The 17,086-nt window shown below is 56.0% G+C and overlaps 1 protein-coding gene across 2 annotated transcripts; it reads right to left on the reverse strand.

Moving 5' to 3' along the window:
* Nucleotides 1-8,611: 8,611 nt before the first annotated feature.
* On the reverse strand, nt 8,612-16,090 carry SSH3 (slingshot protein phosphatase 3). 2 transcript variants are annotated; one of them, XM_054570554.1, is made up of 14 exons: nt 15,936-16,090; nt 15,448-15,485; nt 14,628-14,859; nt 13,578-13,696; nt 13,426-13,497; nt 13,023-13,088; nt 12,743-12,931; nt 12,567-12,660; nt 12,203-12,331; nt 12,074-12,120; nt 11,282-11,428; nt 10,875-11,075; nt 10,516-10,789; nt 8,612-9,527 (listed from the first exon to the last, which is right to left on the reverse strand). In XM_054570554.1, exons 1-14 carry the CDS (start codon nt 15,999-16,001, stop codon nt 9,237-9,239), a joined length of 1,965 nt encoding a protein of 654 aa, XP_054426529.1. In that variant the 5' UTR covers nt 16,002-16,090; the 3' UTR covers nt 8,612-9,236. The 2 variants fall into 2 exon arrangements, with proteins under 2 accessions (XP_054426529.1, XP_054426528.1); XM_054570553.1 differs by having other exon boundaries at nt 15,448-15,488.
* Nucleotides 16,091-17,086: the final 996 nt, after the last annotated feature.

Below are 17,086 nucleotides of genomic sequence, written 5' to 3' on the forward strand. Positions count from 1 at the left end.
AGAGAAGGTAGGCTCGGCTGGAGAACCAAGGAAAATGGGCAGGAAACTCTTGCTGAAAAGGGAAGGAAGGTGAGTCTTGGTCTAACTTCAGGTTAGTCTAAGACTGTGCCCTCTCCAATAGACAGTGCACCCCTTCAATGACAACTGAAGCAATGGAAAAATCATTGGTCTCAATGATCTTTGACCTACAACCTAAGAACTCGGATCCCTCAGGTGGAAAAGCAAAAGTTGTAATACAAGATTTCTGGCTGTTGTAAATTGTGGAGGATCATCATGCCCCAAAGTAGCCTGAAGTAGGCCTCCACGGCAAGCACTGAGCTGCTGTAACCTCTTCTCTAGAGTTATTAAGGCTTCATATGGCACTTAGCTACGAAAGAATCTGGACACACCTGGCAGGCACTTACCTGCAGCCAGTGGAGGGGGAGCAAACTGGAGAGGCAGGACGAAGAGGAAGGGCACCTCCGGGGGGGAGAGCACAGACTGTCATTGTCAGGAAGATGGTGTAACAGCTCGTCTTGGGTTGCAGCACCAGGATAAAGAGCTTCTATGTTTCCCAGAAGTCCTGCATCATCCCACACCTAGGGACAAAATTGGCAGTCAGTAGTTCCCTATCCCTTCTTTGGTTGTACTCACTTAACCTGTCCCCAGATTCCTCATTCTGAAAATCTAGTACCCTCTGCGAGCCTAAATAGGAGAGGAGAAGTCTAAATAGGACTTAGGAGCATTTTCCCTGTCCTCAAGATATTCTCCTTTCAGTCTTCTCTGCTTTGCCCTCCTCAAGTGACACCTCCACTCCGGGTCCTAAGGTAATTCTCTGCTCCCCAGGCCATTGGACAGCTGCTCTGTGTGCGCTGTTTCAGTGCCCACTCCTGGCACAGGTTCAACCTTAGGTAGGGCTGCAAGAAGGCCAGGGCTCAGAAGTCAGCCTGAAGATGGTCCTGCTAAATCCAGCTTCGTTCCTTTGCGGCAGCTGCAGGTCTTGGCAATCTTTTGGCATGGTGAACAGTTTCCCACACCAGGTGGGTCACAGATTGGAGAAATTGTCTCTGGGGAGGAGTGAGCCACAGAAAAAGAAGGGCCAAGAAAAGACACAAATGCCACAAGAGCCAAAGAAATATCCATCAGTGGTTGTCCAAACTGCTTTGGGACCCTGTATTGCAGTTTCCTCCCCTTGCATTTTGCAGTCATTTCCAGAAAAAGAGGCTTACAAATCCTCCTACCCGCTCACAAGACCCTGTTCACTCTGCTCCCAGTTGGCTGGTACTGCATTAAATATGCCAACAATCTGGCCCTTACCCCATGGTATTCTGTCTGTTCACATTCTTCCTGGGAAGAGTGGCTAGAAGAGGGTGTGTGAGCCTGATAGAAGGGCCTCAGGGTAATAGAGAGACCACATCTCAGTTCCTCTCTGCAGGAAACTCATAGGTCCTGTTTCTGCATTATTTAATGTGTGCCATCCATGTACTGAGCTGGGAATAAAATACTGACCAAAACCCAGTCCCTGCCTTCTAGGAGCTCACCATGTAGTCAGGGCTACAGACACTTCTCCGCTGGGTCTCGGGGCTGTGGGGACAGTGCCCAGAATATCTCTTCTCTACTTCTTGGCATATCCACATTTTCTACATCCTTCAAGGCCTGGCTCAAATGCTGTCTCCTCCCCAATGCTCTCATTATATAGTCACTGAGCAGTGTTCTCTCCTGCCTCTAAAAGTTCACCACACAATTACTTGTACCTCTCTCACGACACATTATGAGAAGTACTTGTATTAGATGTGTTTAGATACATAATTGGTCTTCTCTACTCTACTTTATGTTTCTTAGCACAAATATTGTCTTACACATTTTTGTATCCCTCAGAGTACCCTACACAGTACCAGGTACATAAGAGGTGCTCAAAAAATACTCACACTTCCACATAAGGATGGATGCCTGTTGGATGAGTGAGGGCTTGTTTGTGGAACTACTGGGAGTTCCCAGGTTTAAAACAAAACAAAAACATTTTATTAACTACTTTAAAACTCCTTGTTAGGATTTTCCCCCATTAACACAAAGCTTGAGCTCAGGACAAGTAGCATAGGATTCTCACGTATTCCTTTGAACAGCGTGTATCCAGTCTTATGTAATATTGTTATAGTAGTACATGGAGTACTATTCAGCTCTTTCTCCACCACGATTCGCAAGTGCTGACATCCTTCACGAACGCCAAGGGAAAGCACAGCATCTTCTGCACCGGTGGTGCTGGGCGTGGCGCCCTCCCTGGGTGCTGCGTGGTGATGTTAAAACCCAGACAGCAGCTGAAGGTAGGAGATGCACCCGCCAGAGGCGTCCAGTCTTGGGTACGAACACTCAGGCTTCCCCACCAGAATCAGCCTACAAAACCATCCCGTCTGGAAAAATGGATTTGCCCGACAAAAAGAAGTGGCTCCAAAAATTAGGAAAAGGTCTCACGGTGGCTAAGGAATTTTTTTTTTTTTTTTTTTTTTTTTTTTTTTAAGAATCAAAAATGATGGCTGGACTTGGGAGGGCGCTATGTCCAGTCCTCTGGCTAAACTTATATACGAATTGTCTCATTTAATTTTCAAAAACCTGAAGTGGAGCCATTATTACCCCCAGTTTTGCAAAGACGAAAGTGAGGCTCAAAAGATATAACTCTGCCCACAGTCACGCAGTCACACACCCAAGGTTCTCTGGTTAGACCCTGAGCTGAGATTCTAGCTCAAACCATCCAGGTCCCTTTCTTCTTGAACTTGGCGTGCAGCGCGAGTTCATATCCGCTAGAAGGGAACTTAAGGATCACCTGCTACGACCTCCTTACTTTAGAGAGAAGGAAACTAGCGCTCAGAGCCACAGTGGAGTCCCTCGGGTCACACAGAGCCACTGTGCAACGGAATTGACGCGTGCACTAGAATTCCAGCCCAAACCCTCATTTGACAAGAGGGAGGTTCTGAAGCCCAGAAGGGTGAGCCCCGGCTCCCGGACCCCTCAAGGGGAGAGCCGGACCCCGCCCCGGGCGCGCTCGTTGCCGCCCGCGGCGCCAACAATCCCGGCGGCTGCCGCGCCCGGCCCGCGCCGCGGGGATACCTGTCAGCGGCGCGCAGGCCCTCGGCCGGGGGTGACAAGGCGCTAACGCGGAACGGGCAGGGCTGGGCGGACCAGAGGCAGACACTGGCTTTGCCCAGCCAGGCCCCATCGCCTCAGCGCGCGGAGGCCCCAGGAGCGCGCGGCCGCCGGCACGTTGAGGAGAATTCGGGAGCGCCGGTCCCGGGAGGCGAGGCTGTCTGGCCTCCTCCCCGCAAGTCCCCTACTTTCCCCCCGACAACCAGCTGCAGACCCCGCCCTAGCGCCAGGGCACCTGAGGGGGAGCGACACCTTCCCGCTCCACGGTCAAACCGCCGGGACTCAGAAGAGCGAGGTTCCCATGGAAACCAGAGAAGGCTCTAGGCGCCTGCGCGGATGCGCGGGGCTCTCTGAGAAATGTTGTTTCCGGGCTGTCACTCGGCGGCGAGAGGAACTGACGCACGATGGCGCCCGAGCGTCGCGGTGGGTTCAGAGTCGCTGGGTTTGCCGGCGCCCGGGCGCCGCCGGCGTAGGAGAGGCCGCGGAGGCCTGAAAAGTAGTTTCTCTTGGCAGCTGCCGCTCTGAGGTGTCGCTCGGAGGTGTCTGGGACGCCGGGGGCAGAGACGGGGGCGCGGTCTCTTAGGCGCGTTCACTTGTGCCTTCCGAAAACTTGTCCTGACGAGGGGCCGCCCTGGCTCTGGGCCCGTCCCAGCCTGGGCCGGGCCGGGCTGCGCCGAGCCCGGCGGAGGGAGGACGTTCTGAAGGTTGGGAGCGACCGCCCGAGGGACGCGAGCTCCTCGTCGCACAAGTGTTCAAGTCGGGGCTGGGCGACGGCTCCCGCTCCTGAGAGGCTCCTGTGTCAGGTGGGAGTTGAATGGGGGCTCCGTGAGCAGGGGTCAGCTCCAGGTCCTCCCCCGACTTCCCCCCGGGAGCTCCGCAGGCTTCCGGACCCCCGGCCCGCCGTGAGCGCAGCCGCCCTCTCCCCTCCCGAGGCAGGTCTCTGGACTGAGACCTAGAAGCCCAGGCTCTGACTCCAGGGTGGGCCGGAGACTCGGCTACTTCCCTGGGCCTCCTTTCCTTATCTCTGAAACCGTGGTCATCATAACGCCTGCCGTTTCCCCCCTGGCAGTGTCGTAAGGTTCAGATGAGATGACATTGATGTGTAGAGTAGGCTGGACAGTCCTTTACGGACATACACAGCCATTCCCAATCGCTCTATGTTGGTGCAACTTCTTAGTAGGAAGTTAGGCAATGCCTTTCAAAATGAGAAAGTGCACATAGCCTTTGCTTCAGCAATTCTAGAAATTGGTATGTCCTACAGATTTAGTGGCCATGTGTGCACAAGAAAGTTTATAGAAGGGCACTTATGCGGAGTGGGGAAAAAATACCCAAACCATCAACAACTTAAATGTTCATCAATAGAAGACCATTTAAGTAAATGATGGATTCAATGAAATGGAGTGTGTGGTTATTTTTTAAAATAAAGCAGAGCAGCAGCTCCTTTTGTTCAAATAAATGCTTTTTATTCTTAAAAAAAAAGAAATAAAAGACGGAGCTTTTTGTACTGATGTGCAACTCTTTGTGATATTGTTTTGAAAGTGCAGAGTAGTATAAGTTAATATGCTATAATTTATTTTTAATTATATTTTGATTATGCTATTACAGTTGTCTTGATTTTTCCCCCTTTGCCCCCTCCACCCAGAACCCCCTGCTCCCAGAACCCCCTACTCCCTCAGACAATCCCCCCACCATTGTTCACGTCCATTGGTCATGGGTCGTGTGTATAAGTTCTTTGGCTACTCCATTTCCTATGTTGTACTTTACATCCCCATGTAAATTCTGTAGTTTTTCCTCTAACTTGTACTTTTTTTTTTAATTTCTAGAGAGGGGAAGGGAAGGAGAGAGGGAGGGAAACATTAGTGTGTGGTTGCCACTTGTGAGACTCTGGCTTGGGGACCTGGCCTGCATCCCATGTGCCCTAATTGGGAATCAAACCAGCAACCCTTTGGTTCTCAGGCTGGCACTCAATCCACTGAGCCACACCAGCCGGGGCCCTATTTGTACTGCTTATTCCCCTCACCTCTTCACCGGTTCTCCTTCACCCCCTCCCATCTGGCAACCATCAAAATGCTCTCTGTATCCATGATTCTGTCTCCGATTTTCTTGTTTGCTTAGTTTGTTTTTTAGAATCAATTGTTAATAGGTATGTATTTTTTGCCATTTTATTGTTCATAGTTTTTGATCTTCTTTTTCTTAAATAAGCCTCTTTAACATTTCATATAACAATGTCTTAGTGATGATGAACTCCTTTAGTTTTTTCTTGTCTGAGAAGTTCTTAATCTGCCCTTCGATTCTAAACGATAGCCTTGCTGAGTAGAGCAATCTTGGCTGTAGGTCCCTGTTTTTCATGACTTCAAATGTTTATTGCCATTCCCTTCTTGCCTGCAAAGTTTCTTGTGAAGAATCTCTTATGGGAACTCCCCTGTAGGTAACTAACTTCTTTTCTCTTGCTGCTTTTAAGACTCTTTCTTTATCTTTAACCTTTGGCATTTTAATTATGATGTGTCCTGGAGTGGGCCTCTTGGCATCCATCTTGTTGGGATTGTCTGTGCTTCCTGGACTTGCATGTCTATTTCCTTCCACAAATTAGGGAAGTTTTCTTTTATTATTTTTTTGAATAGATTTCCAGTTTCTTGCTCTTTCTCTTCTTCTTGGCACCCCTATGATGTGATTGTTGGACCTCTTGAAGTTGTCCTAGAGGCTGCTTACACTATCCTCATTTTGGGGGGATTCTTTTTTCTTCTTCTTGTTCTGGTTGGTTGTTTTTGGTTCTTTATGTCCCAAATCATTGATTTGATTCTCAGCCTCATCCACTCCGCTGTTGATTCCCTGTAGATTGTTCTTTATTTCCATTAGTATAACCTTCATTTTTGACTGGATCTTTTTTATGCTGTTGAGGTCCTCACCAAGTTTCTGGAGCATCCTTATAACCAGTGTTTTGAACTCTGCATCTGATAGATTGCTTATCTCTATTTTGTTTAGCTCTTTTTCTAGTGTTTTGATCTGTTCTTTCATTCAGGCCATGTTTCTTTGTCTCATTTTGGCAGCCTCCCTGTGTTTGTTTCTATGTATTAGGTAGAGCGGCTTTGACTCCGTGTCCTGGTAGTGCACCCTAATGTAGTAGGTGTCCTATAGGGTCCAGTGGCACAGCCTCCCCTATTACCCAAGGTAGGTACTAGAGGTGCGCCCTTCATGTGGGCTGAATACACCTTCCTCTTATAGATGAGCCCTGGTTGCTGTTGGCAGATCAATGGAAGGGATTGACCCAGGCCAGTCAGCTGCAAGGACTAGCTGTGATCACTGGCCACCAACCTCTACCCTCTGTGGAGGATCAGCTATGCAGGAGCAGGGTGGTGGTGCTCCAATGTGGTCGATAGCTGTCTACTGGATGCACAGGCTCTGGGGTTTTCTGGGCGGTGTAGGCCGAGGTCAGCCTCCCCGTGTCTTGCCTGGGGCCACCCTGCCCGAGCTGTAAAGCAACCTGAGATAGTCGCTGCTTGCGCTAGGTTTGGAGATTCCCAGGTGAAACCAAGCTGTGAATCTAAGATGGCTGCTGCTAATGCTGGGCCTGGGGCTCACGGAGGCCAGCGGTTGCTCGTTTGATAGTATTTGGGAAGTTGTGAAGCCTGAGCCAAGACCAGCCATTCACATGGAAAGCAGCTTGGGTGGGCCCATAATTTAGGTGGGGAAGAGTCTCTGGGAATCTTCAAGTCGGATCAAACAGTGTTAGCCAGGTTATGTAGTCTCAGATATGGCACCAGCCCACCAGGTCAGTCTGGATGGATGTGGTTTCTTTAATTCCATAGTTGTCAGACTTCCATTCAACTTGTTTTCTGATGGTTCTGAGTGATGGCTGTTCTATATTTTAGTTGTCATTTTGATGTGGTTGTGTGAAGAGGCAAGCCATGTCTATGCTGCCATCTTGACCGGAAGTTCATAATTTATATTTTTAAAAAGAATATACAAATATATTTGATGACATAAGCACAGACTGTTTTTTGGGGGGACTCAGGAAGCTGGTAACAATGGTTGCCTGTGAAGAACTGGAGGACAGAACCTGAGGAAGACACTTTTCATTTTATATCTTTTTTTAAAAACCATTTTTTGCCCCTTTAGCAATTTGTGAGTTTGTATATACATATAGTTCTTAATCATTTGCATTTTTGATGCAGTTTCCAGTTTTTGTTGCCCCACATGCTGAACTCTCACTTCTCAAGAGTTCTCCATAGATTCTAGGGGCCGCACAGCTCAGAGTTCATAGTTGGACCCTGCTTTGGCTTCCCTCCTGACACTGTCACCGCCATCTGCTCCAGCAGCAGCCTAGGGGACGAAAAGGGCCATCTGGGTGGGAATCGTGGTTGGCTGTAGGGTGGCAGTCAGCCCCCAGTGTTTGCTCGGCTGGGTGGACCAGCCAAGTGGGTCAAGAATCAGAACTAGCTTCTCTGTCCCCTGCCCCCTGGGGACCCTAGGCATGCCGACCACAGGTATAAATGATTTTTCCAGAGGGCATGTTGAGGCTGAATTCTGTCAATGCATAATGGCATGCATTGCCAAAGTGGGAGGGGGCGCCTAGGGGCTTTTTGGTCTAATCCCTTTATTTTATAGAAAGACACCGAGACCCAAGGAGAAGTAACTTGTAAGTCATAAAGCTTGGGTTAGAACCCAAGTCTCCTGCCTCTGGGAACTCTGGGGTGAGAGCACCAGGGTGTGGGTGAGAGATTCATTCTTAAGACTGGGCATGAGGTCTCAACCAACAAAAACATCTGGTGCCAACTCCTACCTAGGGCCTGCTTTGTGTGTCATAGGACAGTGTGTGTAATCTTGGGAAGAGGGGCTAGAAGCAATAAAGACAGAGCCACTTAACTCTTCTTGAACACTACAACTGGCGGAAGGAACCCCTAGGCAGAAGGGGAGTGCCATCAAGCATCCTTCTTCCCTGGTAGTGATGGGCTGGCTTGGAAAATCAGTCTCTCTTGCACTGTGGCAGGAAAAGGATTCTTGGGATTCAGTGTACTCAAGAACTGGCATCAGGTGTCCAAAAAGAGCCTTAATATTTGGAATGGGCTTGGTCCTGTCCAGACAAGTGTTGGCAGCTTCCATTTCCTCATAGGTAACTCCCTTCAGCTGCCCCAGCAGAGCCCAGCACCTGCTGCCCAGTGTAGACCTGCTCCCCGCCAACCCGCCTGAGGGGGCCGTGGGCAGCTAACATTTACCCAGGCCCTGCCCTAGGAGATTAGGGAGACAACACTGGCCTCTCCTCTTTCCCATTCTTCCCTCCACTCCACCCCAAACAGGCCTGTCTCGAGACACCTGGGAATTGTGCAGAGACTGGAAGAGGTCAAGAGAGGCCAAACTCCTTGTGCAACCACGTAAGAATTGGACTGACAGGTAGATGGCTTTATCATGAAGTTGAAAATAATATGAAAATGTTTTTTATTTCTAAGTACAAAGCCAGATACTATTAAGACTATGAAAAACTGGTCAGAGGCCGTGAAGGACAAAAAGAAGACTCTCTTTGGCCTGCTGCCCTGTGTCCCAGGGCCTTGTCACAGCAGGGATGTGAGTAGGGGGGTTACAGGGGGCAGCAGCAAGAGACTCCGGCCAGCTACAGGGCACGTGAGGGAAGCCAACCTGCCAGCCCTGGCAGAGGACCCCGCTCTCTGCTCCTCAGAGCCTCCCAGGACTGGGCACCGAGGACTGAGGTTACTCTAGGCCTTTGGGGGCCACTGGTTCTCTGGCCTACAGGGCCCCAGTAAAGTAAGGGCACAGGGACAGGCAGACGGGGTGGGTAAGGGAGGGAGCATGAAGGAGTGCTGGGAAACGGTGTTTTATTCTGTGGCTGCAAGTGTTTCAGGCAACAGTTGAGAATGCCCCCCAAAGCTCCTTCCGTCTCTCTACCATATCCCCAATTACAGAGAAAGTCTTGAGCCCTTGGACAGGTGGACATGGGTCTGAGACTTAAGGCTGTAGGAGCTGAGGCTCTAGTGACGGGGTCTGGGCCTCCTGGGGAGGAGCTAAGAGGAGCGCACACCGGCGGACAGGAGTGAGGAGTGCTCACCCCAGGAGCTGCGCTCAGGCACTCTGTTTGTGGCTAGGGGGCCACGGGCGCGAGCGAGGGCTCAGGCCTCCCCCTCCTCCCCGCTGCCATCCACACTGGCCTGCCTCACCACCTTGCGGACCCTGGGGGTGGAAAAATGGCCCGCCACCTCCGGCTCAGGCTCCGGCTCCTGCTCCTGGAAGGCCCGGGTCCGGCTGGCCACCAGGGCGGCGCTGTTGAGGGCAACCACAGACTGGCGAGACTTCAGGGCAGGCCAAGGCCCCTTGTGGACCTGCTGGCCTCCCTCAGCCTTTGAGAGCTGAGGGAAAGGCTGTGGAGGGTCTTTCTCTGAGGATTCGTTTGAAGAGAAAACCTGGAAGGGTGAAAGTATAAGGAAGAGGAGTCATGGAGCACAGGGCCTAGAAAAGGGCAGGTACAGAACGTTGACTGAATTCAAAAAACTAAGCTACTCATGAGCCACACTTCCCTAGGAGGGAAGGCAACACCCCAACCCTACTGCCCTCGCTTCTCAGCCCTCACCTGTCCACGGCTTCTTTCCGGCCCCAGGAGCCCTCCTCAGCTCCCCTGCACCTGCCATGCCAGGTGGGCCCTCACCTCCTCCTCTCGCACCCTCCGCCTTTGGACAGTCAATTCTGAAACACCTTCCCGGCGCTGGGCCCTGAGCTGGGTGCGGAGGGAGGACACCCTGCCTTTAGGAGCACCCACACCCATCCATCAAGCATCCATCTCTCCCCATCCTTCCACACCCAGCGCCACTCCCTCCAGGAAGGCTCTCCCAAATGTTCCCTCCCTCTGGGAGACTAGCACTCGAAGGCTTGGTCCTCCAGGTCAGCCAGGATTATGGTTGCATTAGCACTGTAATCCCTCTGCGCCTCCCCCTCTAAAGTGTTGCCTCTCAAATTTGGGAGGGGCTGCCAAGGTCATTTTATCTACCCCCATCAGAGTCAGCAATCAGTGGTCTAGCTCCTGGCCTGGGGAGGTTGCTCTTGCAAGGCGGGGCAGCCCTGTCCCTTAGGAAGCAAATCCTAAACTGCCTGCAGCCTGCAGCCTGGGGCTGGCTCCCGGGGAGGCCCCTGGGAGCCCCTGGTCCCGCAGCTGCTCTCCAGCTCCCATGGAAGGCAGCACTCACCTGCCCTCATGAGGTCTGCTCCGCTGCTCTGAGGCTCTGAGGGGACCAAAGGAGCTGCCTGGGGCATGGTCCCCCTGCTTGGGCGCCCCTTGCTCAGGGCCGAAAGCCGGAGCACCAGTCCTGGTCTTTCTCATCCTCCTGCCACCTGCCCCTTGCTCCTGTTGGACACCACCACCTCCAGCGTGGGCTCCTTCCTTAGTCCCAACCTCACCTCTGGCAGGTCAGCAGCCTCTGTTGTGCTCTCCGGCTCCGAGGGGGGCTCCAGGAGGCTGATGGACCTCATGACCCCACGGAGGTTGATGCGGCGCCTTGGCCCAAGTTCTTCTTTTGCGGATGCCTGGCTTTCCTCCATCCCCATAGCCATTACCTCCCCACTGCCCCCTGGTTCTGGTGGAAGGGGTGGGAATGGTGTAGAGACCGCAGGGGCCAAGGATTCCTCTGGGGAGGCCCCACCCACTTTCTGCTCCCAGACGTGGCTCTGCCGGCTGTGAGAAGGTGGCCCTGAGTCAGCTCTGGGTGACCCAGGAGCCACCCCCACCACCCGTCTCCCCCTCGTCCTCCACCCTGTACCTGGCAGTCAGGATGCCCTGGTAGGTCTGCAGCTGGCGCAGGAAGCCAGGGTTGGGGCGGACGACGGGCCGGAGCTCCTGCACGTGGCGCAGAGCCTGCTCCAGGCTCCAGCCGTACTGCTTCATGGCATAAGCTACCACCGTGGCTGCTGAGCGGCTGACGCCCATCTTGCAGTGAACTAGCACTCGGGTGCCCTGCGCTCTGTGGAGGCAGGACTCGGTCAGCTCCCCCTTCCCTGCCCTCTCTCTGTGAGGGGCACTGCTGTGTGGGGGCAGGGCAGACAGCCGACTACCACCCAGGCAGAGGGGGAAGGAAGGATGGATCCGAGGGCCAGAGCAGCCAGGAGGAGGGGATGGGAGCTCTTGAACCTGGGGTGGGGTAGGCAGTGGGGATGGGGACAGCCTGACCTCGCAGCCTCCACGAAGCTGTGTGTCTCCTTCCAGTGAGGCAGCAGCTGGGCTGACTCCTCATCCCAGAGGCGCACGTTGTGGTAGGTGAAGCGCTCAGGGTAGAAATTGTCGATCTCCCGGGCCATGTTCAAGATGTGGCTGACCCTGCAGCAGGGAGTGCGAGGCCAGGCTGACGGGGCCGGTGGCCCCGGCCCATTGGCCAGCGGACCTGGCCGACCTCGGTGTCCCTGTTTAGTTCTTGGTTCTGAGTCCGGTGGGGGATGGCACAGTTACGGTGGGAGGAGAAGACTCTGACCCCAAGCCGATCACGTCACCCCACCAGGCTTGTTTCCCTGTCTAGTCCAGGCGGCTGCTTGGGTGGCCTGCAACGCTGAGCCTCCTGTTGGCCTCAGAAGTCAGCTTGAGGACAACCTCTGAGCTCACCTGAGGGTGGGTGGGTCTGTAGCAGCTGGGTGACAGGGGCCCTAACAGGTTTCCGAGCAGCCCATGGAGGACAATGAGAGGAACTTACGGGAGCAGGTGGCCAGGGGTCCCCAGAGCGGGCACTCCCATCCCCCCTTTACAGCATGGGGAGGGAGAGGAGTGGGCCGGGAGCTGCCAGCAGGTGGCTGCTCTGGCCTGGCCTGAGCCCATGCTGAGGGGAGGGGCTGCCCCAGGGCCAGAGCCAGAAGCTGAGTTGACAGCTGATCAGGGGAGTCTAGGGGTTTCTGACCAGGTGACCCCTAGAGAGGAGGCCAAGCAAGAGGGATGACAGAGGGTAGGCTGTCCTGAGGGGGCCCGGAGCCCTACCTGTTTCTCTGCAGCTCCTCCAGATTTGCTGCATTCCACTCTGAGCCCTGTGGACAGGGAAAGAAGGACCCTCATTCCTCCGCCCTGGCTGCACGGTCCTCACCTCCCACCCCTCACCCTGCAGCCCACCAGGTAGAGGTGTGGGAAGATGCGGGAGGCCCGGTCTTGCTGAGCCATGAGCAGCAGCATCTGGTTATCGATGAAGTCACGGTACTGTTGGAGAGGGCGTCCCAGGCGGAGCTCCAGCGCCTGGCGGATCTGCAGCCAGGAAGGAGACGAGAGGTTCCTGAGGCCTCATCCTTCCCTCCAGGGCTTCTGAGGATGGCATCGTCCCATTTAAACCGGGGCGCTGAGGCTAAGCATCTGGAACTGGCTCCAGATGGGAGGAGAGCCAGGTGGGAGGGCTCCACGGAGAGGGAGACTCTGGCCCCCGCGGGAGGGTCCCCCTGCCCTCTCCGGGCCCAGCTCCGCCCGGCCCCGGGCCCCTGCCCACCTCTTTGGAGGTGATGCTCTCCAGGTCACTGGTGTCCAGCACCTTCCACAGCTCAGCCCGGATCGCTTGCTCCATCTGCTCCTGTTCCGAGGGTCTGGGAGCCGAGACCATCAGTCCAGGGGCCCCTTTGCTGCGCTGCCATGGCGCCCCCCTTTTCCTCCCCTCCCTGTACTGACCGGCCGGGCTCAGCGCCGGGAGGCCGCAGGGACTCCAGGTCGGCCATGGCCATCCACTCGTTGAGACAGCTCTGGTCAGAGCTCAGTCTGTCCTGGTAGTGGCTGGCCCAGGTAAGGGCACTGCCTCCTGGCACAAGACCGCTGCCTAGGGCCGCTTCACATGCCTGGTGCAATACCTGGAGTGTGGCCCTGGGACAGAGGAGAGGCTGGGTCACACTGTCCTCCCTGCAGCCACCTCTGAAGAGAAGCCAGCCCAAGGTTGGACTACCCCGGCTCTTACCACATGGTCTGGATGGAGATCGGCTTGAAGATTCGGCTCTGCCCACCAGACGTCACACTGAAGCCCCTGAGGGAGACCAAGCAGGTGTGGGACCCCACTCTGGGCCCAGGGACAGAGCCCCTGAGAGGCCCACCCACTAGGCACCTCATGAGGCTGGCCCTCAGAATATGTACACATCATGGGCTTCAGAATAAGCCCTTTTGCCAGATGCGGGGCGGCTGAAGCTCAGAGAAGTTAAGTGACTTGCCCAGGGTCACACAGCAAATCTGAGGTAGAGCTGGGAGTAGGCCCAGGCCCCAGACATACAGCCTGGCCTTTGGCAGCAGCTCCCCAGTGCCCCACCCCCAGCGCATACATCACACCCCGGCCCCCTCTTCTCCTCCCTCCAGTTACGCCTGCTTACCCATCTCCATCGAGGTACACCTGCGTGTCACTCCAGAGAGGCAAGACCAGGCCCAGGGTGCAGCTGGGAGAGCTGGCGGGACACAGAAGGAAAGCCATTGTCCCCCAGCGCCTCGCTCCCTTGCCCCACTCGCTTCCTCTCCCTGCTCCCACCTGCTATCAGGGAAGTCCACCCCCAGGAGGACTGTCTCATCCTCGCTCACACGCTGTCTTGTGGAAACTACCAGCAGGTAGCGGAGCCGGGGAGGCCGTGCTGCCTCCAGCTGGACTGCCTGGGGAAGATGGGGCGAGAGAAGCCCAGGGTCACAGTGGTCCAGAGGGCCCTGCTCCCCCTACCCCCACCCCGACACACACCAGGGCCTGGAACAGACCTGCTGCCTGCTCCCTCCCCGCCCACCCCCTTCTTCCCAGATACCAGATCAGTGGTTACATTCCAGTGGCTCCCAACATTTGGATTTCATGGTCCAACAAAATGCTTTAAAAGATTTTTCTTAAAGGGTGTGTGTGTGTAAAAACGGGGAGAATGGGCCTGACAAAGACTGCCCATTTTTAATTTTGGCCCAGGAAGGAGGTTTAAAATAGCCCTTTCACTTGCCCTTACCATCATTTCATTCAAGAAACGTTTCTCACCAAAGAAATACTAAGGACACAATCTCACAATAAAAGATGGTGTTTCTGTGGAATTGGCTTTACAAAAGACTGACTGCGCCTTCTTTTCCCATTTGGCTGCAGGAAGAGGTCCCACAGGCAGCTGGGAACGAGTCCTCCCACGTCCACCTGTGTCCCCGCCCACTCAGCCCCTCGCGCACACTGGCTCCTGATGGGGGCCCAGCAGGCCCCCTGAGCACGCAGGTCCGTTTATGGGCAACTCACATGCTCAGGGAGGTCTTGCTGTGGTTGCACAGAAACCCGTCCCTCTGCAATCCCAGTTCCTGGACCTAAGTGGGCCCTACGGGCTCAGGCTGAACAAACCTCCATATCCTTCCCCAGCCCTTCAGAGACCTGAAGACCAGCCCTCACCCTGTTAAAACAACTCCAGCATGGTTGTCAGGGTTTGGGTAACCCCCTCACTCCCCAGGGGGCCGCTTTCCCTCACACCACTGCTCCCCAAAGACATACGCACACTGGCCCCATTCTGCCCTCTCCTACCCCCACCCCAGGGTGGCTCCCTCCCCCCTCCAAGGTCTCTGGAGGGCCCCTCACCAGGCGGATGTCGTCCTGCGGTCTCAGCAGCTCTACCATGAGTTGGAGGTGCTGACTCTGCTCCTGCTTCTGGGGACTCTGGGGCCCATGCCCATTGTCTGTCTGGTCCCTGTGGAGCTGCTCTTCACCCAAGGGTTCCTCCGCAGGCTCGGGGACAGGCTCGGCTGCATCTCCTGTGTCCCCTCCGTCCTGCAGTCCTAGGACAGCCCCATGGAGCACTGCAAAGCTCTGCCTGCCAGGGCAGTGGGGAGACCGTTAGGGCCCACTGCAGGAGACCCTGAGGGCAGGGGCGCCTCAGGACCCCCTGGAGGGCCCATTAAAACAGGTGTTGAGCCCCACCTGCACCGGGTCAGCAGGTACGGAGCGCAGAGGCCTGAGAAAGTGAATCGCCAGCCAGTGCCCAGGCGATGTGACCTCCACACTTTGAGAGCCCCTGCCCTGGAGGTTCCTGAGCCCCCAGCTCATCTATTCTTATCTGAGGGACCGCATGTCGCTCCCTTTCCCTTCCCAACTACCTAGCTCAGAAGATACTGTAAACTTGATGGGGACCCAGGAGTCCTCTCGCCCTGTGGTCGCATCCTGCCCTTTGGCTTGTGAGCACTGGTGTGAGCCAGGTCTAGGAGAGTGGGTGCAGAAACCCCAACTGACCAGGGGAAAGATGAAAGCAAAGGCAGCCTGGCCAGCGCTGCCAGCCAGCCATGCCCACTGGCAACATCGCCCCAGCGTATCCAGCAGTTGGCTTTGGCGGCCAGCCCTCCAGGAGGCAGCGTCCAGGCCTGGGGGCTGGATGGAGGTGTCTGTGCTGCGGAAAGGTGCTCACCTTCGCTGGAGCCGGCTTCTCCGCTTGGAGGCCTGGTCCTGCTGGGAAAGCAGCCCCCAGGGAAGAGTTAGGGGATGCGGGGGCCGGGAAATTGCCGCCCCCACCCACCCCTGTGGGGAGTGGAACCAGAAAAGGTGTCAGATACCCTTCCCACCGCAGTCTACTGGCCCCCGGAGGCGCTGGGGGAGCCTGCGCCCTGGTCCAGGGAGGCAGCAGCGGGGGTAAAGGTGGGAGGAGTGCTAGGGCTTGGCCAGGAAGGGACAGGCCTCCGCTGACTGGTATGGCGCTCAGGGCTCCGGGTCTTGCCTTGGTCAAAGTTCATGGACGCCTCAAGCTCCCTTCCCCCCAATCCTCTACAGCCTAAGACCTGGGGTCCCCCTTCCCACACCCGCAGCCTCGAGGGGCGGCCGCCCGTAGGCGGGACGTGCTCCCCCGGGCCCAGCTGGCCGCCGACTACGCGGGCAGCAGCACAGCAAAGCCAGACTCACCGGGGGCCCCACAGGCGTGGAGTAGCCGCTAGTCGGGGGCGAGCGGCTCACTGTGACCAGAGCCATGGGGTCAGGCGGGGGACACCCTGGTCGGCACTGGGCACAGAGCCCTCCCACAGCCACAGGACAGTTCCTGCCCAGCAGGACCAGGAAGGAGAGACGGGAGCCACCAGGGCCTGGCACCTCCTCGGGGGCGGCCCTTAAAGGGCCAGACGCGCGTCCAGCCCAGCCAGCGTAGCCACACCGAGAGGCAGCTGCCCCGCCTCTCCCGTCTCCTCGGTTTCTGCCCGCCTAGCCCCCGCCCGCAAACGCGTTGGGGGCGGAGCAGGGGGCGGGGCGCAGGTGCGGAGCCCCGAGACCTGCGGGGAAGGAGCCGGAAGGTTCGGTCCCTCCTCCCAGGAAACACCTGTGTCCCTGCCCCGCCCAGTTAGGTCACCTGGGCTCCGCTTTGGGCCGCGGCGGGTCTGTTACCTAGCGGAGGAGGGGCCTAGGGAAGGCGGGGCTGGGAACCCAGGTCTGAGAGGCAGAGTGGCTGTTAAGTCGAGGGGTACCCGAGACGTATCTCTTCTTGCTGGCTGGTGCTTCCAGTGTCTGCGCGAAGCACTGGGAGACACGCAGAGCCTCAGGGGGAGTCAGCAGGCCTCTAGGACTAGCCCCTGAGGCTGCTGGGGCTCCTCAAGGCCACCTTGGAGGTGAGCAGGGCAGGGCTGAGCAGGTCACAGAGGGTAGCGACTTGCCCTGATCACTCCCATAGGACGCGCTAGAGTCGGAGGAGGAACCCAGGCCTGGGGTGCAGGGGGCTCTGCTCTAAGTCGAGCCTGGAGGCCCAGCCTCTCCCGCTCCTGACAAGGGCACGGGTGGGTTCTGGGGAAGCCAGACTCGGTAGCAGGAGGAGCCTGGGTCTCTAGTAGGTGGGACAGGGCTCAGGGGAATTGAAGTTACAGAGCACCTCTGCTGTATGGGCACTTGGCACATTGACTCATTTTACCCTCCCAGCAGCTCCGGTTGAGGGTGGAGAATGGGGGGGGGGTGTGTGTGTGGAAAGTAGCCTCATTTTACAGCTGAGGAAACTAAGGCATAGAGAAGCTAAGGGGGGATCGCAGCCAAGATTCAAACCCAGGTCTGGGGCCACCCACCATGTCTCCCCTTCC

The sequence above is a fragment of the Pteronotus mesoamericanus genome, unplaced genomic scaffold, assembly GCF_021234165.1.
Source record: "Pteronotus mesoamericanus isolate MK-2021 breed Mesoamerican mustached bat unplaced genomic scaffold, CSHL_Meso_final contig_214, whole genome shotgun sequence".
Classification (NCBI taxonomy): domain Eukaryota; kingdom Metazoa; phylum Chordata; class Mammalia; order Chiroptera; family Mormoopidae; genus Pteronotus; species Pteronotus mesoamericanus.

Bases quoted from the DNA above. Each gene is read 5' to 3' on its own strand.
- SSH3 (XM_054570553.1), bottom strand. From the start codon at position 16,001: ATGGCTCTGGTCACAGTGAGCCGCTCGCCCCCGACTAGCGGCTACTCC. The intron at 13,089-13,425 runs GTAAGCAGGCGT...GGTCTCCCTCAG, and splicing joins GTGTACCTCGATGGAGATGG to GGGCTTCAGTGTGACGTCTG. The intron at 11,076-11,281 runs GTCAGGCTGTCC...CTGCCTCCACAG, and splicing joins AGCTTCGTGGAGGCTGCGAG to AGCGCAGGGCACCCGAGTGC.